Source organism: Chroicocephalus ridibundus, chromosome 4, assembly GCF_963924245.1.
Source record: "Chroicocephalus ridibundus chromosome 4, bChrRid1.1, whole genome shotgun sequence".
NCBI classification, from domain to species: domain Eukaryota; kingdom Metazoa; phylum Chordata; class Aves; order Charadriiformes; family Laridae; genus Chroicocephalus; species Chroicocephalus ridibundus.
The window spans coordinates 84,589,004-84,605,863 of record NC_086287.1 but is presented as its reverse complement, the minus strand read 5'-3'; the positions used below and the strand labels follow the sequence as shown (position 1 = coordinate 84,605,863).

The 16,860-nt window shown below is 49.4% G+C and overlaps 1 protein-coding gene across 4 annotated transcripts in view; it reads right to left on the bottom strand.

Annotated features, from left to right (window-relative positions):
- The window catches only part of KCTD15 (potassium channel tetramerization domain containing 15), a 43,185-nt gene that overhangs the window by 1,652 nt on the left and 24,673 nt on the right, over window positions 1-16,860 (bottom strand). For all 4 annotated transcript variants that reach the window (XM_063334591.1, XM_063334589.1, XM_063334592.1 and 1 more), the window contains exons 3-4: window positions 12,923-13,067; window positions 4,810-5,115 (exon numbers count right to left, since the gene is read on the bottom strand). In XM_063334591.1, the coding sequence (XP_063190661.1) occupies window positions 4,810-5,115; window positions 12,923-13,067 (451 nt within the window). The remainder of the gene's footprint in view (window positions 1-4,809; window positions 5,116-12,922; window positions 13,068-16,860) is intronic.

Here is a 16,860-nt window from a genome sequence, read left to right as displayed (position 1 = left end):
GCTCCCTCCCTGCACTGGCGGCTCCCCTGAGGCCGGGGCAGCAGCCTGGAAAAACAGCTCCTGCGTCCTTCTCCACTGACAAAGGCCACCAAGGGGAGCAGCCTGCACTGGTCTCCCAGTCTCGCCCAAGGCACCGCTCCCACCGCTCCGGCACGTGGGCCCAGGGCGCTGGAAGCCAACCTGAGGATTTACTAACCCCGATGAACTTGGTATCACCAGCATCCTTGTGGGACGGATGGCTGCCACCCATGACAACAGGGACTAAGCTGCTCAAAAACTTCACTCAACCTAGAGGAGTGTCTGAGCAATATACCCACCTGCAGACAGAGTCAACTCATGCTCTCACAGGTTTATGTTATAGAAATAATTTGCTTTTTTGTGTGTGTTTACTAGGCCTGTGAAGCACTTCAGCAGTAGATTAAGTACTGCAGTAGTACTTACAAGTCATACGTTTCAAGGCCCAAGCGGCCCACGCTACAGATCGTGCACCAGCCCTCTGCCCTCGCACACAGTCCCACGTGAAGCCACAGTGCGTTTTTTAGCGCGCCATTTCTTTCTGACTGAACGTTGGCTTTGCTTTCTCCAGAAACATCAGTTTGGAGCCTTGATTGAGGATGGCTGATTTCGAAAGGACAACTGTCCCCAGGGTGGTATCGTGGCGCGGTGCAAACCGTGGCAGCATCAGCTGGTTTTCACCCGCGGGATCCCTCCTTGGAGGCAGCCCGTGGTGCCCACCCGCGGGTTAGCCCATGGCGTGGGTTTCAGTGGGAACCGAAACTCTGTACTTGCTGCCCCGGCTGCAGGGACCGGGGAAGGAGAGGAGCTGCTCTGGCACAGCGTTGCCCACGCCATGCCGAAGCTGCTGGAAAACAGCTGCCCGAGGAGCTGTGCCTGGCCCTGGGACACAGGGACTCATGTTCTCGGGAAAGTCCCATCTGCCAAATCTCACTGACTTCTGCCCTGGCTTTTGTAGACTAAGAAAGTGGTAGAACTGAAGGACTGAAAAAGCCCTCCAGTGTATGGAAGAAAAATGAACCCAGAGGGATTAAAAGGGTGGTGGGAGGGAGTGGGTTCTCAAAATGTATTTTAAAACAGAGAGAGGGGAAAGTTTTACAAGTCTCACATTTGTCTGGGCTGTAGGCAGCTTGCAGGACAGAAACGGGCTGCAGACACTAACGCTTCGTCCTGCTCAGAGACGGGGGCAGGAGTTTGAGAGGGCAGGAGGAGTAAGGCATCCTCCGACTGCTCTTTCACGGGCTGGGGGGTAGTTTGACTGTTTTGTGCGTCCCTGTTCCTAGACCTGGCGAGATGAAGGTGAGAGGCCACCCAGCTACAGGAAAGGAGACTTCTTCCATTGAACCGGAGAGCGAAACGGAGGATTGACAGGTAAGATTTCAGAGGGAGACGTGACTTCAAAATCCTTGCTAAAAACTTTTAAAAATCAATCTGCTGGCAAGACGAAACCAAGCACGGGGGTGCCCTTGGCTTGCCTCGGTCCAAAGCTATGGAAGGCTGCGTGTTAACAGAGGACTCCTCTCTACCGCGCCAGCTCTCTGCAAACACACCGTGCGGGCAGACGTTACACCTTAGAGCACCGCACACAGAACAAAGCGATTCGTTTTTGCTGCCTACGCGCTCGAAGGACTAGACTGCAGGCTATAATCTAGTGTTAAAAACCTCAGTATCATCAATTTTCTCAGCAAGAAACAAAACAGGCCGAATCCCGTAAACAACGCAGAGAATGTTTAAATATTGTAGAGTTTTGGGTGTAACGTGGATGAGGTTGAGCTCAGGTCGGGGGAGAAAGGCTCCTAAAGGCTGCTCCCGTGGGTGCTGAGCGCTGGTTTGTACGCGCCGGTGCACGAGGCTCAGCGGCACGTCGAACATGAACAGATTTAAATGCCATTTAGTGAATTTGCCTCCGTGCACGTTACTTTTTCTGAAGGTAAGATGCAGGCAGAGGGAAACCAGTAAGCGTCTCTGAATCAAATCAGAGCTACTCTCCTGTAAATCTCCAAAGAGAATATGCCAAAAAGTAAATGAGTATCAGCTGTGATTCTCCTACGTACGGGGAGACAGACACACAATATTAAATAGAGGATTTGTGCTAGGATTTAATATACTCTCTCTTGCAGTATTCTGAGCACATCAAGATACAGACTCTAGATTTTGTTGGAAGGTTTTCCAAATAGAAACATGATACTTTCACTTACTGCATTTCATTTAAATCTTGCAGAATACAAACAAATACAGTCTTAATTATGAAGATTCAATGTTCAACATATACGAGCATCACAGAATTTTCTCTAAGGTAAGCTCATGTATCTCACCAGAACCTCTTGCGAGGAGCTGAAAAAACAGCATCGGTCTTAAAACTCTACACCTATATGTAATTACAAATGGGCGTTGAATTAAGAGCTACTGTATTTTTTGGCTGCCGCTACCTACTCAGTCTTGATGTTCTTTGGTTTACATGCACAGTTCTTGACACAAAACATTCCATGAAAATATTTTCCAAACATCCAAGGAATTTATAAATACTGCGGTGGTGCCACTAACACATTCAGGAGGTCAGGAGGAGACAGAAGTGATGTATCTCGGCAAACGGCAGGCAGACTTACCGTGTCACTCTCTGAGATTCCTTGGAAATAGTTCTGCTCTTCCAGCCATTGCCCCTTCTAACCCATCTCCCTTAAGTCTGTGCATTTGCTTCACTGTACTCCCAGCTTCTGCCTTAATGCTGTTTTGCCAAAAACTCCTGGGGAGGGGAAGGGCAGCACCTACGTGCTGCCCCGAGTCCAGCAGAGCCCATGATAATTAGCGCTGATTTCATCAGCCTTTGGTCTCAGAAACGCATCATTTTCCAGAAAGTGTTTGAAAACACTTTCTATTAATTATATAGTAAAATGATGTAATTTAGTAAAATGATGTAATTTAATAGTATTACTTAGACTGTGGACTCTTTGACAGAAATTTCTTTTCACAACGTGAACTTGTGAAGAGACTCTTTGATTCTCTCTGAATTTTGACCGAATTCAAAACGCATTCAAATAGTGACAAAAATTAGCATTCAGCTTTTACTACGAGCACACGTTTCCTACCAGGAGGCCACCTGGCATAAACCAGGGCCAAGCGCTGAGCCGTGTGGGCGCCCGGTGCTTCGGGTGGCCGCTTGCGGTGCTGAGCCCGTCAGGGGCTCGCAGGGACCTGTTATGGTTGTGGTTATTCTGATTTCTTGCGTGCATCTAACCGTATGGCCCGGACGGCGTGGCTGAGACACGAAGACACATCCCCGTCCACTTACCTGAGCTGAACCCCAGCTGCTGCCGTCTCCCCCAGCACAGCCAGGAATTCGGGGGTGTCCCCAGAGCTCCCAGCCCCCTCCCTCCAGCCTTCTGTCGGCGGGACAGCCCGCTCTAAACCCTGCCAAACGCGAAACTGCGAAGGGCTGCGCAAAATTAACTACAGGCATTGGACTCTTAAAGCTCAACCAAATAAAACACTCGAGAGCCCTGAACCAAAAATCACTGGGTTTAGAACGGTTTCAGACAAAAGCGTGCGTCAGTGCGGAGGGCACGAGGGAAGGCTGCCCCACGGAGGGAGGTGTCAGTGCCAAACGCGGGCTGGTAAAATGACTCCATCCACCTTTGCGTATCCTGATAACTCCCGGTCTCCCAAAAATGCTCTCGGCTGGCAACGTGGGAGATGGAGGGCGCCTCGGCTGGCTGTGTAATAACAACAGGGGTGAGCCCAGGCTGCAGGTTCTCGCCCTCCCTTGCCCTTACGCCTCCCCCCAGCCCCTCTGGCCAGCCCCTCCCCTGGGCCAGCTCTTCCCCGGGTGTTTGCCCACGGGGAAGTTCCTCAGGACCACTAAGGCCTTTCCCACAGCCCAGTCCGTGTCTGCAGCCACAACCCGCCTGCAGGGTCGGTAACTTCGGAAATATTCCCCTATAGGTTGATTCCACTTCCCACAACACAAGTATTCTCTGCAGCACGTCGTGCAGGCGTACATGCGAAAACCAAGAGCTGTGTTTTGCCCTTGTTAATTAAGGCACAAGTTAACAGCATCATCACCGCCGTTCCTCCTGCGCAGCCCAAGGACAGCCACAACACCGAAGCTCGGCCGCGGTGGCGGTGATCCCTGGTGAAATGGCATTTCTTGCCCATAAGGCTGCTGCCTAAACACAAGCCACATATTTATTTCCGCTGCCATCCACCTATCTGTCCAGTTATCTTCTTTTGTTTCATATGTTTAATTTTAAACCTAATGTCAAAACTCTGAGCATAAAATGAAATACATTTTGTTTAAAATACTCTGGGCAATTTTTATAGAACATCCTTTTGAAAAAAAAAAAAGTGCAGAGATCAATTTTTTTAAGTCCATCCCGCAGGCACCATCATTTAATTATGAGTGAGACATAAATTATGCATTTACACATTGTTGCATTTTCTATAAAATGGTGTGGAGATTTTTTTTTGTAGTTTTTGGAACTCTCTCTTTCTTCCTGGGGGCACTTTGGAGGAAAAAAAACCTGCTGCAGGCTATACATTGATGAAAAAATTAGCATTTATCAGTATAACACCATTATGAGACCAGCATGGCACTAACATACACAAAATCTAAATCTATTTTTCTGCTTAGACTTAGAAAAACCTGAAAGACTGTGATCTCACCAGGCAGAAAATGTCTCCTTGCAGTATAAGCACTGAAGGTAATTGGGCAGAAGCAAATAATTTGCATATAATTGAACAAGAAATAATAAAAAAACACCCCAGCAAACAGATGAGCCAGCACCAAAAGGCCATTACCTGCACTGAATTCAACCGGCAGTATCCGTTCAAAGGAAACCTAATAACGTGGGTAGGGTCCTGGTTCCAGCCGGCGTTTACGGAGTTGCACATGACGTCCCCGGTCTCCGGGAAGATCTCTTCTATTAAAGCTTTCTCCCCGCTCAGTGCGATTCTTTCCCCCAGATCCGGAGTCACTCTTACGACCAAGCAGTCACAAGGCTGGAAATGTTTCCTTTGTTCTTTCTCTTGTTTCCATCGCTCAAGTTCCTTAATCATTGGCTGCAGCTGGTAATACTTTGCTTCTTCATATAAAAGATTAAAGTCCTGGGAAAAGAAAAAAAAAAAGGGAGGGAGAAACTAGAAATGCTTATAGTTCTCTTTTAAAAATGAGCATTGTTCCTGTTTGACCTACTTAGGCTTATGTATTGTCAGCAAGAGTGCAAAGGCAACAGGTATCCACATACTTTGTCTTCGTCTTACACCTACACAGAAAACCGCACTGTGTTAGGGCTGAATCTCTTTGAGCTGACCGTGAAGTTCCCATTGCACTGAATTATTCTTTCATTTATTATCCCACAAGCTCAATGCCAGAAGGCTTTACTTTTGGATTAAGAAATCAAAATAGCTGGTTGCAATAAGCAAAGCCTGCTGAGGTAAGAGAAGATGTCCTGAGCCCTAATCTTCACTCTTGGCCTCAGATACTCACTCCTGATCTTACACCGGGAGATCTCGGGTTTCGCTGTCACCTCTCGCACATGTTAGGAGACAGAGATGTCGGTTCAGCTTCACTTCTCGCCCCTCTCTGCTGACTCTGAAATTCGGCTGCAGCAGCTCAACTGCTCCCTGGGTTTCATGATTATTCATGTATTTAAAGTGTACTTTGGAGCCTGGTAAATTATACGGAGGTAGTGACCACCCCGCTGGCTGGGAGCTCAGATGTGCGCTCCAACAACGTCAAAGAAACAGTTCTTCCCAGCCCTTTGCCCATCACCTCACCTGGGCTTTGGGCAACCGAAATTCCAATTTGATCCAATTCCCAGTTCATTGATTGAGATTCTTCTGAACATCCCCATTAATAACTTCACATCTGATTTCCTACAGATCTTCCCACCTCAGCTTAAATGCATGAGAGTATGTTGAGGCGAAGGGGGTGAGACCTCGCCAGAGCTGGGAGGCAGCAGTGCCCACCAGACCAAGACAGGAGAGGGGGAAGCACCCAGGGACGCCCCGCTGACACCGGCCCCACCACCTCCTTCAGCCTCCGGAAGGGAAGAGGAGCAACGAGAGCACGGCACCAGCTCCCCTCTCCGGAGACCTGCCGTTTGTGTTCCTGGCTCTTACGCCTGTCTACAGATGGAAACGCCGCACCGCAGGCACGCTACGTGACTGCTGTGGGGTGTGCTGTGGGCCAACACCTGGACATAAAGGCCAGTTCTCCACCACCGCAACGACATGAAATGAAAAATCACAAGAGTGAAATGACCGGAACCATTCAGGCTGGAAAGAAGGGCATGGCTGGAAAGAAGGGCATGACAAAAAGTAATCAAGAAATGGGCACCAAAATTACATGAAAAATAACAGCGGTGCTGCTGCCCCAGGACTCGGGGAAGAGGGGAATCAGGCCAATGAACATGCAGCACAAAAAGGTGCGACTCTTCATAGCGGCTTGGAATCAACCTGTAAAATCTGCTGCTGCAGGATATCATTGAACCAAATCAGTTAGCTGTGTTGGAATTTGGCACCACAGACCCAGCGCCGGTACTGGAGAGGTGCTCCTTCACCCCAGGGCTGCCTACAGCCTGGAGACGCATGAATATTCACAGTGACACGGCAAGGTTATCACTTACAAAAGGGACATCCGATCCTTTACATCTCTTTGATGTCTGTTAAGGCTGGGACAATATGCGCACCGCTAAAGGAGGAAAAAAGGAACCCAGAAAGAGAGAAAAGAGTGATAAGAGCAAGTGGGAAGAAATAAGGGCAACAAGTACACTCACCGAAAGGAGACGGAAGATGAAAAACAACAGGAAGATTAAAGAAGAAGCCTCATCCCCTGATGGAAGGTATTTTTCCACCCCTTCCCCAAAATCAGCATCTGCTGAACCATAACTGCTTTTTTCTGTCCACCGGTGAAGCTCCCCGGTTACTGAGCCTGGGACTGGTTTAGACCTACGGGGGTTAGTGGCCTAAATTAGAAAACAACTCCTGCCCCAAACTCTCTGAAATCTTCCTCGTGCGGTACACCAGAGCTACGCAGCGCACCGCTCAACTGGAGCGTGTACCGCTGAACTGCGGTTATCACGGAGGTGTGTGCGGGGGGATATCAAACGTTAACTGGCACCTACCGGTGCCGCGTACCTCTCTCTGAGCACAGGAAGACACGGAATGCTAAGGAAAAATGTAGAGAAATATGGTAGAGGGAACAGGAGCATCCAGCACCTACTGAAGGCGATGGAAAGTCTCCCGCTGTTTTCAATAGGTCCTGAAAAACCAGTTTTAGAATATCTGTGTTCCTGGTCAGTACAAAATAACGTATTATTTGTAAGGTCAATCAATTGAATACACGCTAAGAAAACTCAACAGTAAAACCCAGAAGAGATGGTACAGCCATACAAAAACCCGTCCTTCATTCTGAAAGTAGAGAGAGGTGCAGTGCTCCTGAGGCTGGATGCAAAGCCCATTACAGTAAGAGTCCTTTTGACTAATTTCACTGGGCTTTGGACTCGGCTGACAGTGTCCTGAAGCACAGGAGTTCAATGGTCCAGCACCCCCGGGCCAAACCAGTAATGCCATTAAGAGAACAAAACCAGGATGGCACCACCTCTACCTGCCCCACAGCCAGCTTTAGCCCACTGCACCCAACGCAGCGACTCCTGCTAGCCATCCTTTGTCCTAAATAAACAAGATACGTTTTGTATTCTGGTATCATTTTGTGATAAGACAACCGGTTTTCAGATGAAAGAGCTCTTCCACCACTGTTCCCAGAACAGTATAGCCATGCTTCAGATGGCCACGTGGACACCAGAGCTGTACTGGAGCATCGCGCGCGCAGCGGGATGCACCCAGTGGTAAATAGCCTGGGTTAAGCCAAGGTGCCTGGGTTAGTTTTTAAAAGAAGGCGCTCATCTCCATGTCCATTCCACACTGGGGCTGAGCACAAATATGCTGGAAAGGGTTTTGCACCTGGGGGAAGGGGTTTGTAAGAGCAGCTGGGAATCTGACATGTTCTGTGCAAAGAGGCAACACGCACGTGCGGCGTTCGGGAGCCTGGGCACCTGCCTGTTATCAGGCAGTGGCAATAAAGGGAGGTTTTACACTGTAACAAGTAGAGGGGATAAAAAAGCATCTTCTGCTAGGAATGGCAAGGGAAAACTCATGGCTGTCCACCAGTGACAGCGCTGGGAAGGGACCCCTTCCATGACTGCACGCCACCCCAGAGCAGCCGCCTCTGGCACAGCCTGCCCCGCACCCAGCCTGCTCTGGCTCCTGCGATGAGAAACCTGGTGCTTCTGCTCCGAGGGGCCTGGGCACTGCTCCGGAATTTGACAACGTCTTTAGGGAGGGAAGAGGATTTTGCAAAATCAGGACCAAAGAACGAATGGCTCGCGGCGTGGGGGTGCAGTTCTCTCAAGCCCATGCCTGGGCAGGGCAATGGACTCGACACACTGCTAAGTGCACAATCTTCTCGTTCAGGTTTCATACACCGTTCCGAGTACTGCGTGGCTGCGACCCGACTGGAAGCGATGCCCAGCTCTGGAGTGTCTACACAGGATGCTCAGGATGCCCAGGTAATACTGACACAGACATTTTCACCCTTGCACTGCAGATGTAACATCCTACCCTGATGATTTGCAAAAGTTTAACATGAAACGTCAAGTAGAAGAATTTGACTCAGGAGGGACCTCACCAGGGAGGTGCCACAGGGGCTGCACGAAAACACTTCTGTGCTGCTCGTTTTGTTAAGTTACCAAAGGCAGAGGCAGATATGAATCTTCCTAGGCCTATCCAAGAGGCACCTGCGCTGAACAGGCAGAGGAGCCGCAGCGGGGTGGTAGCTGCCTAGCGCGGTGGCAAAGGGCACCCTGCTCCCTTGGAACAGCCTCCCAGCAGCGTGGTACAGCAGCTGTCCCGGGCGTACGCTGAGAAATGCACATACTGCACCCTGAAAGGGAGACTGAAAGGGGGGGATGGACAGTCCAGTTGCTAATTTTGCTGTAAAGTAGCACAAAAAGCCTTGATGAGCTACCATGAGCCTTCAACTTCTCCTGGCTGCTGTAGGAGCTCGCGGGGAAGTTCCGTCCGGGCACCCGGCAAAGGGAGCAGCCAGCCGGGATGCAGGCAGCCTTTCTCCAGCCACCACTTCTGGGCAACATTTAGATCTCTTGGGAAAGGTAAACAGATCTTTCAAAGACGCAGCTTTTTGCCTTTCACAAAATAATTTTCTGCTCATGACTGGGGAGAAAAGCTTTTTTTCGGGTGGATTTCAGGTTGGCTCAGTTCTGCGGTCACCTCTGAGAAGGGCGAGTTCCCGGGGCAGGGGTGGGAGGTGTGAGTGAGAGGCAGCTGTGCCGCTGGTGGGATGTCGGTGCCAGCGGGTCAGTACAGCTCTGCTCACCACCGCCAGGGACAGCCCACCACAGCCCTCACAACCCGCTCCCCCTCACAACCGGCTCCCCCGAACGCTGCTGATCTCTCAGTACTACAGAGGTCCTCTATTGTTCTACCTAATGGTGACTCCTGAACAGGCTGAAATGGCTCATTCTGCCCATTTTTCACTCGTTATTGTTTACATGAAACAACAAACTGTCATCCTGACTCAATGTTTCTCTTGTATTTTAGTGCTGTGAAGATCCGACACCTGGCTACCAGAGACAGTTGCTCACTTCTAGGACAACTGCGCTGTTTGCTAAGGTCAGTTAGAAAGCACTTAAAATTAGACGCACTCATTTTAAGATGATATTAATAAATTAGCACGCCAGCCTTGCGGTTCCAGTGCTACAGGTGAGTTCTGTAATTGATATAAAACTGAGATGTCCTGTGCATTTGTGCTCCTCCCCTCCTTAAGATGGAGTAATAACGTACACGTTGCCCATGTCTATTTTTGTTTGAGGATCTCTGAGCAGGGAGTGAGCCTCAAAGCAGCAGCACAGTGGGTCCTGGTTTTGCATGAAGTTATGCACTGGCAGTGAAGGGGACAGATGCTGGTCACAGCTGTCCTGGGGAAACGCCTCTGATGGTGGCGGGGGGATGAAGGCAGAGAATATCTGGGCTGCAGAGGAGGGGCAGCTCCCCAGCAGCGTGGCAGACCCGGGGGTGCCGGCTCCACGCTCTGCTCGAGGACGTTTGTGGCTCGAGGTGTCGTGTCCCACACGCGGGACTCGGAAGCGGTGCAGGGCGAGGGAGCTGGAAGGCTGTACGCCGCGCCGGGCTGCTCGCCATCGCCTCGCTCAGCAGGGGCTGGCTGCGACGGAGAGCCCTGCCAAACAACTCACCATAATTTCTCAGCATACTTCATGTGGCTTAAAATCCCCCAAACCCAGGGAAATTATATGAACTATTAGAGCATTGCTTTCAGCAGGGAGACCTGTCAGGTACTAAACACTTTCAAGTTCTGTCTTATTAGTAGCTGGAAGTGTAATTAATATTCACTGTAAACACACCAGTCAGACTTGATAATAAAGAATCACTAGCCTAGGAACACGTACCCCACTTTCTCTGCATTTCGGTGTTAACTTAGTCTGAAAACAACACTTAAATAGCAAACACAATAATGCTGGTGCGGTACTAACATTCCAAACTTTCCAAAATAACCATCTGAGCAGCAATTCAAGTTGAAAAGCAACTTGGCTAAACCTTGAGGCTAATAAACTGCTTGATTAAATTAAGGGGTAAAACCTAATAAATATTCAAAACACTTGATAATGCTTTGTTTGACATAAAGAACATTTAATGCAAGTCTCACTGGAAAACCTGTCAGGTTTTATACCTTAAATAGAGTTTTGCATTTAGAAACACCGAGTGATTCCATTTGCTGCCTTTGATTATTGTCTTCTGTCACTTTAATCATGCTGGTAAAATTACACGATTTCTGTGAAGTCAAATCCGTTTACAATGCAGTTTTAATATAGCTTTGCAGCGCATTCTTCTATGCATTTTTATTTAGTTACTCCCTACCTAGCAATACTTCGCTTTGTTCTTGAGCCCTCATTAGCCTGGGGTTTGCTCTAAAGCTCTCCCAGGGAGGAACTAAATAAAATACAGTTAACCCTATGCAAAGAGATGGTCTGGAACAACGGACTGAGCCCGGGCACAGCGCCGGCTCTCCGAGTCTCTCCCAGCCCTGCCAGCGGCTTGCTGCGCAGACAAGTCCTTGGCATCCACCGGCACTCTCACCTCCAGGCTCTTACCAAATCCTGCTGGTTCTGTTCCACAGCACCTCTGAAATCTGGATGCCGGTCGAGGACGCGATCGGCTCGAACTGCATCTCTTCTACCCTTGCTTCTCACGTCTTCTTGTCCCACCAGATCGTCCAAAACACTGCCGCTAAAGCATCGCTCTGGCATTTCACCTTACCAGCCACCCCCCTTTTACTTGATCCATCATCTTACAGTCCACAGAGCTGGTCTGGTCTTTAGCTTCAGGAGGAAAAACTTCTTTACTTTGAGGTTGCCAGAGCCCTGGCACAGGCTGCCCGGAGAGGCTATGGAGTCTGCTGCTCTGGAGATGTTCCAAACCCACCTGGGTGTGTTCCTGTCCAAGGGGTTGGACTAGATTGTCTCCAGAGGTCCCTTCCAACCCCCACCCCCACCATTCTGTGATTCACTCCTATCCGTGCGCTCTCTCTCATTGCTCTGTAAAAAGCTTTTCTTGCATCCACCCCTTAGTGCTCTGGTCTCGCCGTGCTTCATGGCACCCTGACCCGCAGGCCAGGCTCCCCGACCTGCTCACTGCTCACCAGAAAGACCAGTGCTCAGGGCTGGAGACCTGGGCTGGAGCTCCAAAACCACCCATGAATGCCAGAACTTCTCCCTGCTTTGCGACTGGATGTGTGCTCCCGATGCACAGTGCGTCTGCTCAGCATTAGCTGCAAACCTCCCGTGCCGAGGTCAAATACTCGTAACTCGGGCAAGAATGGCTGAGGAGCGGTTTGCAGCATGAGGACAGCTGTACTCCAAAGCTAACGCCACCACGGCAACCACAAATCTGGGCTGACTCAGTACTGACTGGCCAAATTATCTTGCCCACCTAGTCCGACACGCCAAGTGAGATCTCGCTGCACGGCACGGGAACTCTCCTCTCCACGCTCCAACACTCCGCGTCCTCTAACTCTGAGCAGATCCCCGTTGCCATCCCCATTTATTCATCATTTCATCTTGGAGTTAGTGCTTTTGTTGAATCTTGTCATGCACAGTTTGGACACTTTTGTCTTCTAATTTTCATACATAAGGATGACAATGTTGCAAGTTTCGTAAGTGCAAAGCCAAATAAACAAGGCTAGGAGGAGAGCCTTTAAACAATCAGGATTTGCAAAGCAACAACCAGCGCCATTATTTCATAGAAAACATGTATTGCTCCTTAAAAAGCCCTCAGTAAATTCCATCTCCCAAGAATGTTTTGACATTCCTAAATTGTCTAAAAGATTACTTCCTGAAATCAAAGCATCTGCATCGGTTATACCTAAAACAAATCCTCATGGGCTTGTTTAAGGGTGTTTCTTTTTTATACCAACCAGAAAAAGATGTATACATTTTAAGTCCTCTAAGTATCAAATTTAAAACATTTCTTTCAGATTCTGAGCACTAAACCCTGGTAAGTGCTAAATGCTGATGCTGCTTCTTAATTGTTGTTATACCCTGATAAATAAGCTAAAAATGTGAGAAAATACAATTAGTTTAGAAAAACTGATTTAGCCGTAAGCTTCGTCGTTTAACTTTTTATGGTATCCATGACAACCATTGGTCCATTTATTAAATAATAGCATCCCTGGTGTAATACACAAGTGCTAAAAACCCCAACAATAAACAGCAACGTTTAGTTAAGTGTGTTTAGGCCAAGCGCACAAACCAACCTGCACCGAAACAAATGACAGAATGGGAGGAAAAAATGGATTGCAGACTATAGCTTTCCTTACCTTAAAGTCATCTGGGAGCAGTAGCTTAGATGTCCTTAAGAAGCTTAATATATATCTGAAAATTTCACCATCTCGATCAATGAAATAATGTTGTTTTAAACTGTCCAAGACAATAGGCTCTGTGCCATTAAACAGACGACTTATTCTGAAAAAAAAGAAAAGAAAAAGAAATGGGCAAAAGAGACAAAATCTCATCACACCCTCAGGGCTTAAGAACATCCAGCCGATTTAGGTGCATCACTTTGATGTGCGTAAGGTAACGCAGTCTCTTAATTTGGTGGCAAACAGGTGTGCAAAGGTAGATGGCTTAGACACGTGTGTGCGCTTGCACGCTCACGACACTCGTGTGCACATGCAGCGCAGGCACGCACACCAGCAGGGACAGAATTAGGCCCGTGACCCAACTAGGAAAGTGCCTATGAAACGCTCACCCTGCGGCTGGCAGAGTAATTTTGGTGTGTACACGTGTCACCGGCTCCGTTACACACCCCCGTGCACCCTGTCCTGCTGGCGAAGACCCGAACCATTACTTGGAGGTGGGTTCCTGGCCGCAAGTTTTTCCTCACGCTTGGCTGTCATTCTAATCAAATGCCACCAAAGCCTTCCCATGCCAGAGGAGAGGCTGCCCATACATCAAGATGAGCTGTATGGACCTGTCAGTGCTGGGTAAGTGGCAAACCAAGGCTGAATTTTTGTCTAACCAGCAACCAATGGCCTATGGAGCATCTGCAGCGCTGCCTGCGGGACCACAGTCCCACCACCAGTAGTCCTGGGGATCATAGTCTGGCAGAAGAAAGCAACGTGGCAAATCTTCCGTGAGCAAAGAAAAGGAAGAGAAACCTATGAGACTTGGGGATCAGCAGGTTACTGGACCAAAATCCCACATCAGCCACACGACTCCAGCTTTCTCCATGTGCTGAGGAGCACGCTCTGCAGAAAGCAAACCAGGCATCTGCCTGGCTGCTGTTCCTCCCGCCTCTCCCCTCCGAACGCCTGGCTTCTCTCACAACGCTTTGTCTTCCCATGAGAAATAACCCAGCTGAATATATGTTCTTGAAAGGAAAATCGCAGGAGACAGACAGCAACGACCTATTAAGTAATTGAGTCCATCTCTCTGACAGTGCAGCATTGTTCCCAACTGCAGAGTGTCTCGTGTTTCAAAGTCGAGTCTTAAATAACCCTGCCAGTGAGGACTCCTCCATTTCCCAGAGAGACTATCCCACAGCCTGCTGGATTTCACTGCCGAGCCGTCCCTTCGCCTGGGCTCCGCATTTCCCCAGTGTCCCTCGCTGTGACCAGGGCAGGGCTTTCCCCAAAGCTTACCAAACCCCGCCAAAGGCCACAGCCAGCACTGCTGGCCAATGCCGCAGCCTCGCGGCCTCCCTCCTTCCAGCATCCCCGCCCTGAGCCTTCTGTCTGGGGAGCGGGGGGACGGCGGCGGGATGGGCAGGATGGCTCCCCGCTCCCGGCCCCGCGGCGCTTGCGTGGGGTGGGGGGTTCAGCCATCGCGGCCAGATCCGCTCCCCACGGCTGCACCTCGGCCTGATCTTCTGACTTGCTAATGTAGTTGCGGATTCAATTAACGTGCCGTTTATTTCTAAATTAACTGTGGAGATATTAAATAAAACTGGACTTAGCAAGCCCCCACTGAATTCAGCTGAAAACCTTTCTGCCCTCTTAAGCGAGCTCCAGGTTTTACTGCCTGCTCTTGTGTCCGTGTCAGCATTCACTAGCCGGATTTACTTACAAGAATAACCAAATGCTCCCCGAAACCCTAATTATGGCAAGTTTACTGCTTTTCTTCAACCTCTAGCTTTTCAACGGTATCGGAAAGCACCATCCGGTTCACGCTGCAGCATTTAATTTGTACAATCCTAAGGTTCGGTAAGCCTCCAGTAATTCATTATTTTCTTTTATGTTGTTATTTTAGGGCTATTTGCCCGAGACGGTTAAATGTATTGCTTTGTACCCATGTCAAATTTTATTCCAGGAACCAGACAGTTAATTTGCTTCCTTAGACATGCACGTGAGCCGGTGTGCTGTGCTGGGTTAGACCGAAAGCAGAGGGAACACCGATAGAGCAGCTTAAGGTTCAGTGGGGTGCATTTATCGAGTGAATCAGCGTGGCTATTGAAACGTCTGGGATTTTACACCGAAACAATCTGGGCTGTGGCGTAAACCTCCTCCCCTCTGCTGCCCTTTCTCTGCGAATGCAAGGCGACGGCTGCTGTTGGGCTCTGCCGCGCGTATGGGGGAAGGTCTGCCAACAACGACAGGGCGCAGGGAAGACAGGGTACAAAATTTTAATGGGCCGCTCTTTAATGTAGTGAAGCATTTTTTTGGTAATGAAAACAAAACATGAATTTTGAGGCCTTTGTGGAGTGCCCTGAGCTGTATTTCTTCACCAGCGAAATTACTGCTGGGGAAAGAAACTTGCGGAGTGTTGAAAGACTTAACTGCCACCCCAAAAACAGAGTGATGAATAGTTTAAGGATTTATTTGACGTTTTAGGGGGCTGCTATGTTCCAAGAACCAACTTCACTGCAGCATGTTGTAACGCTGCGTGCGGAAAGTGTTCCTGCCTCTCCCTTCTCACCACCGTAAACCGTACCTGTAGAAAGGCCATCAGAACATGCAACGCTGCGAGAGCACAAAGGGAACTCAAATGGCAGCTTCCAAAGGAAAATTCGCCTGACGGGGTGACTCGTCGTGTGTGAAGCCAATGGAAAAAGAGCATGGTGACCAGGGGCAGCTCCACAAGCCCCACCGGGACCCGATGTGCTCAGTGGATGGGTCTTGGGTGGCCAGAACAAAATGCAGCACGCAGAAGCATGGAAGAAAAATACGCAGGCTGTCAGAGAGCTAGCAAGTCAGCAAGTCCAAGGGGATGGGAATGGTTTTCACTGTGCGAACTTGTTGATGTTCAATCAGAAATTAGGTATGAGTCCGGCTGGTGGCCTCAGGAAGCTGCTCCCTCCAGCACCCCACCATGAGACGAGAGTTAAAGCTGTGTCGCTGCAGCTCTCAGACTGGGCAGAAGTCACACCAAAAATGGTGGGCTTTATGAGCAGTCATGGTGCCCAGTACTGTACTGCTGGACAAGTTGGGTAATGGCGTTTTCAGGAGCCACTTGCTCATGGCACATGGGAATGGTGCTTCCGTGATGTTTGTGAAGAGGTGGAAGGCACTGGAAAACAGAGATGGGGGCAAAAGAGCCACACTTGGATCTCACAGCGATGGGTGAGTCTGAGCAATGAACGCTTCTTCAGCGTTCCCACCTTTTGCAACAGATGCTTCACTTTCCAATTTAAAATCACTCTTAAAATTTCTGTCCAGGATTTAATTTCCATTCAGGGAGCAGTCTGAGCCCAGATCAACCCAAGCAGTTGCAAGCCTAAGGACGGCAAGTGTGCCTTTCCAGTTACCTCCGCCTCCCTGGCCAGGTCCCGCTATGTTCACACCACCTTCTCCCCAGTGCACGTTTCTCCTCCTCCGTTGCTCCTGCCCTCCCGGCAATGTACTGTCCCCAGCCACCCGGCCACCGCCTGCAGTGCTGCCCACCCTGGCCCCCGCAGGGCTCCTGCTCCCAGCCACTGCCGCACCGTATCCCTGTGGAGCAGAGCCACCATGGGGCTGGTGTCCGGCCTCCAGCTTAGTGGCTCTCGCTGGCACCTTGAGCCCCGGCTGGATGCTCTTCCCTGCTTTTCCCAACATCCAGAACGCAACCTGTTGATCCTATTTCTACAATTTCTTTGTGCTTCTGTTGTTTCTGCTAAAGGCTTTTACATTTTCAATAATGTTTCGCCAAAACGCCAAGGGGCAAGTTTCTAGCTTTGTACCGATTTTACTATGATATTAAGATCTCCTTTTATTAGATTAAAAACAAACAACGCAGCCAGCCAACCCACAAGGACAAGAGCGCCAGTAAATTCTTTTCT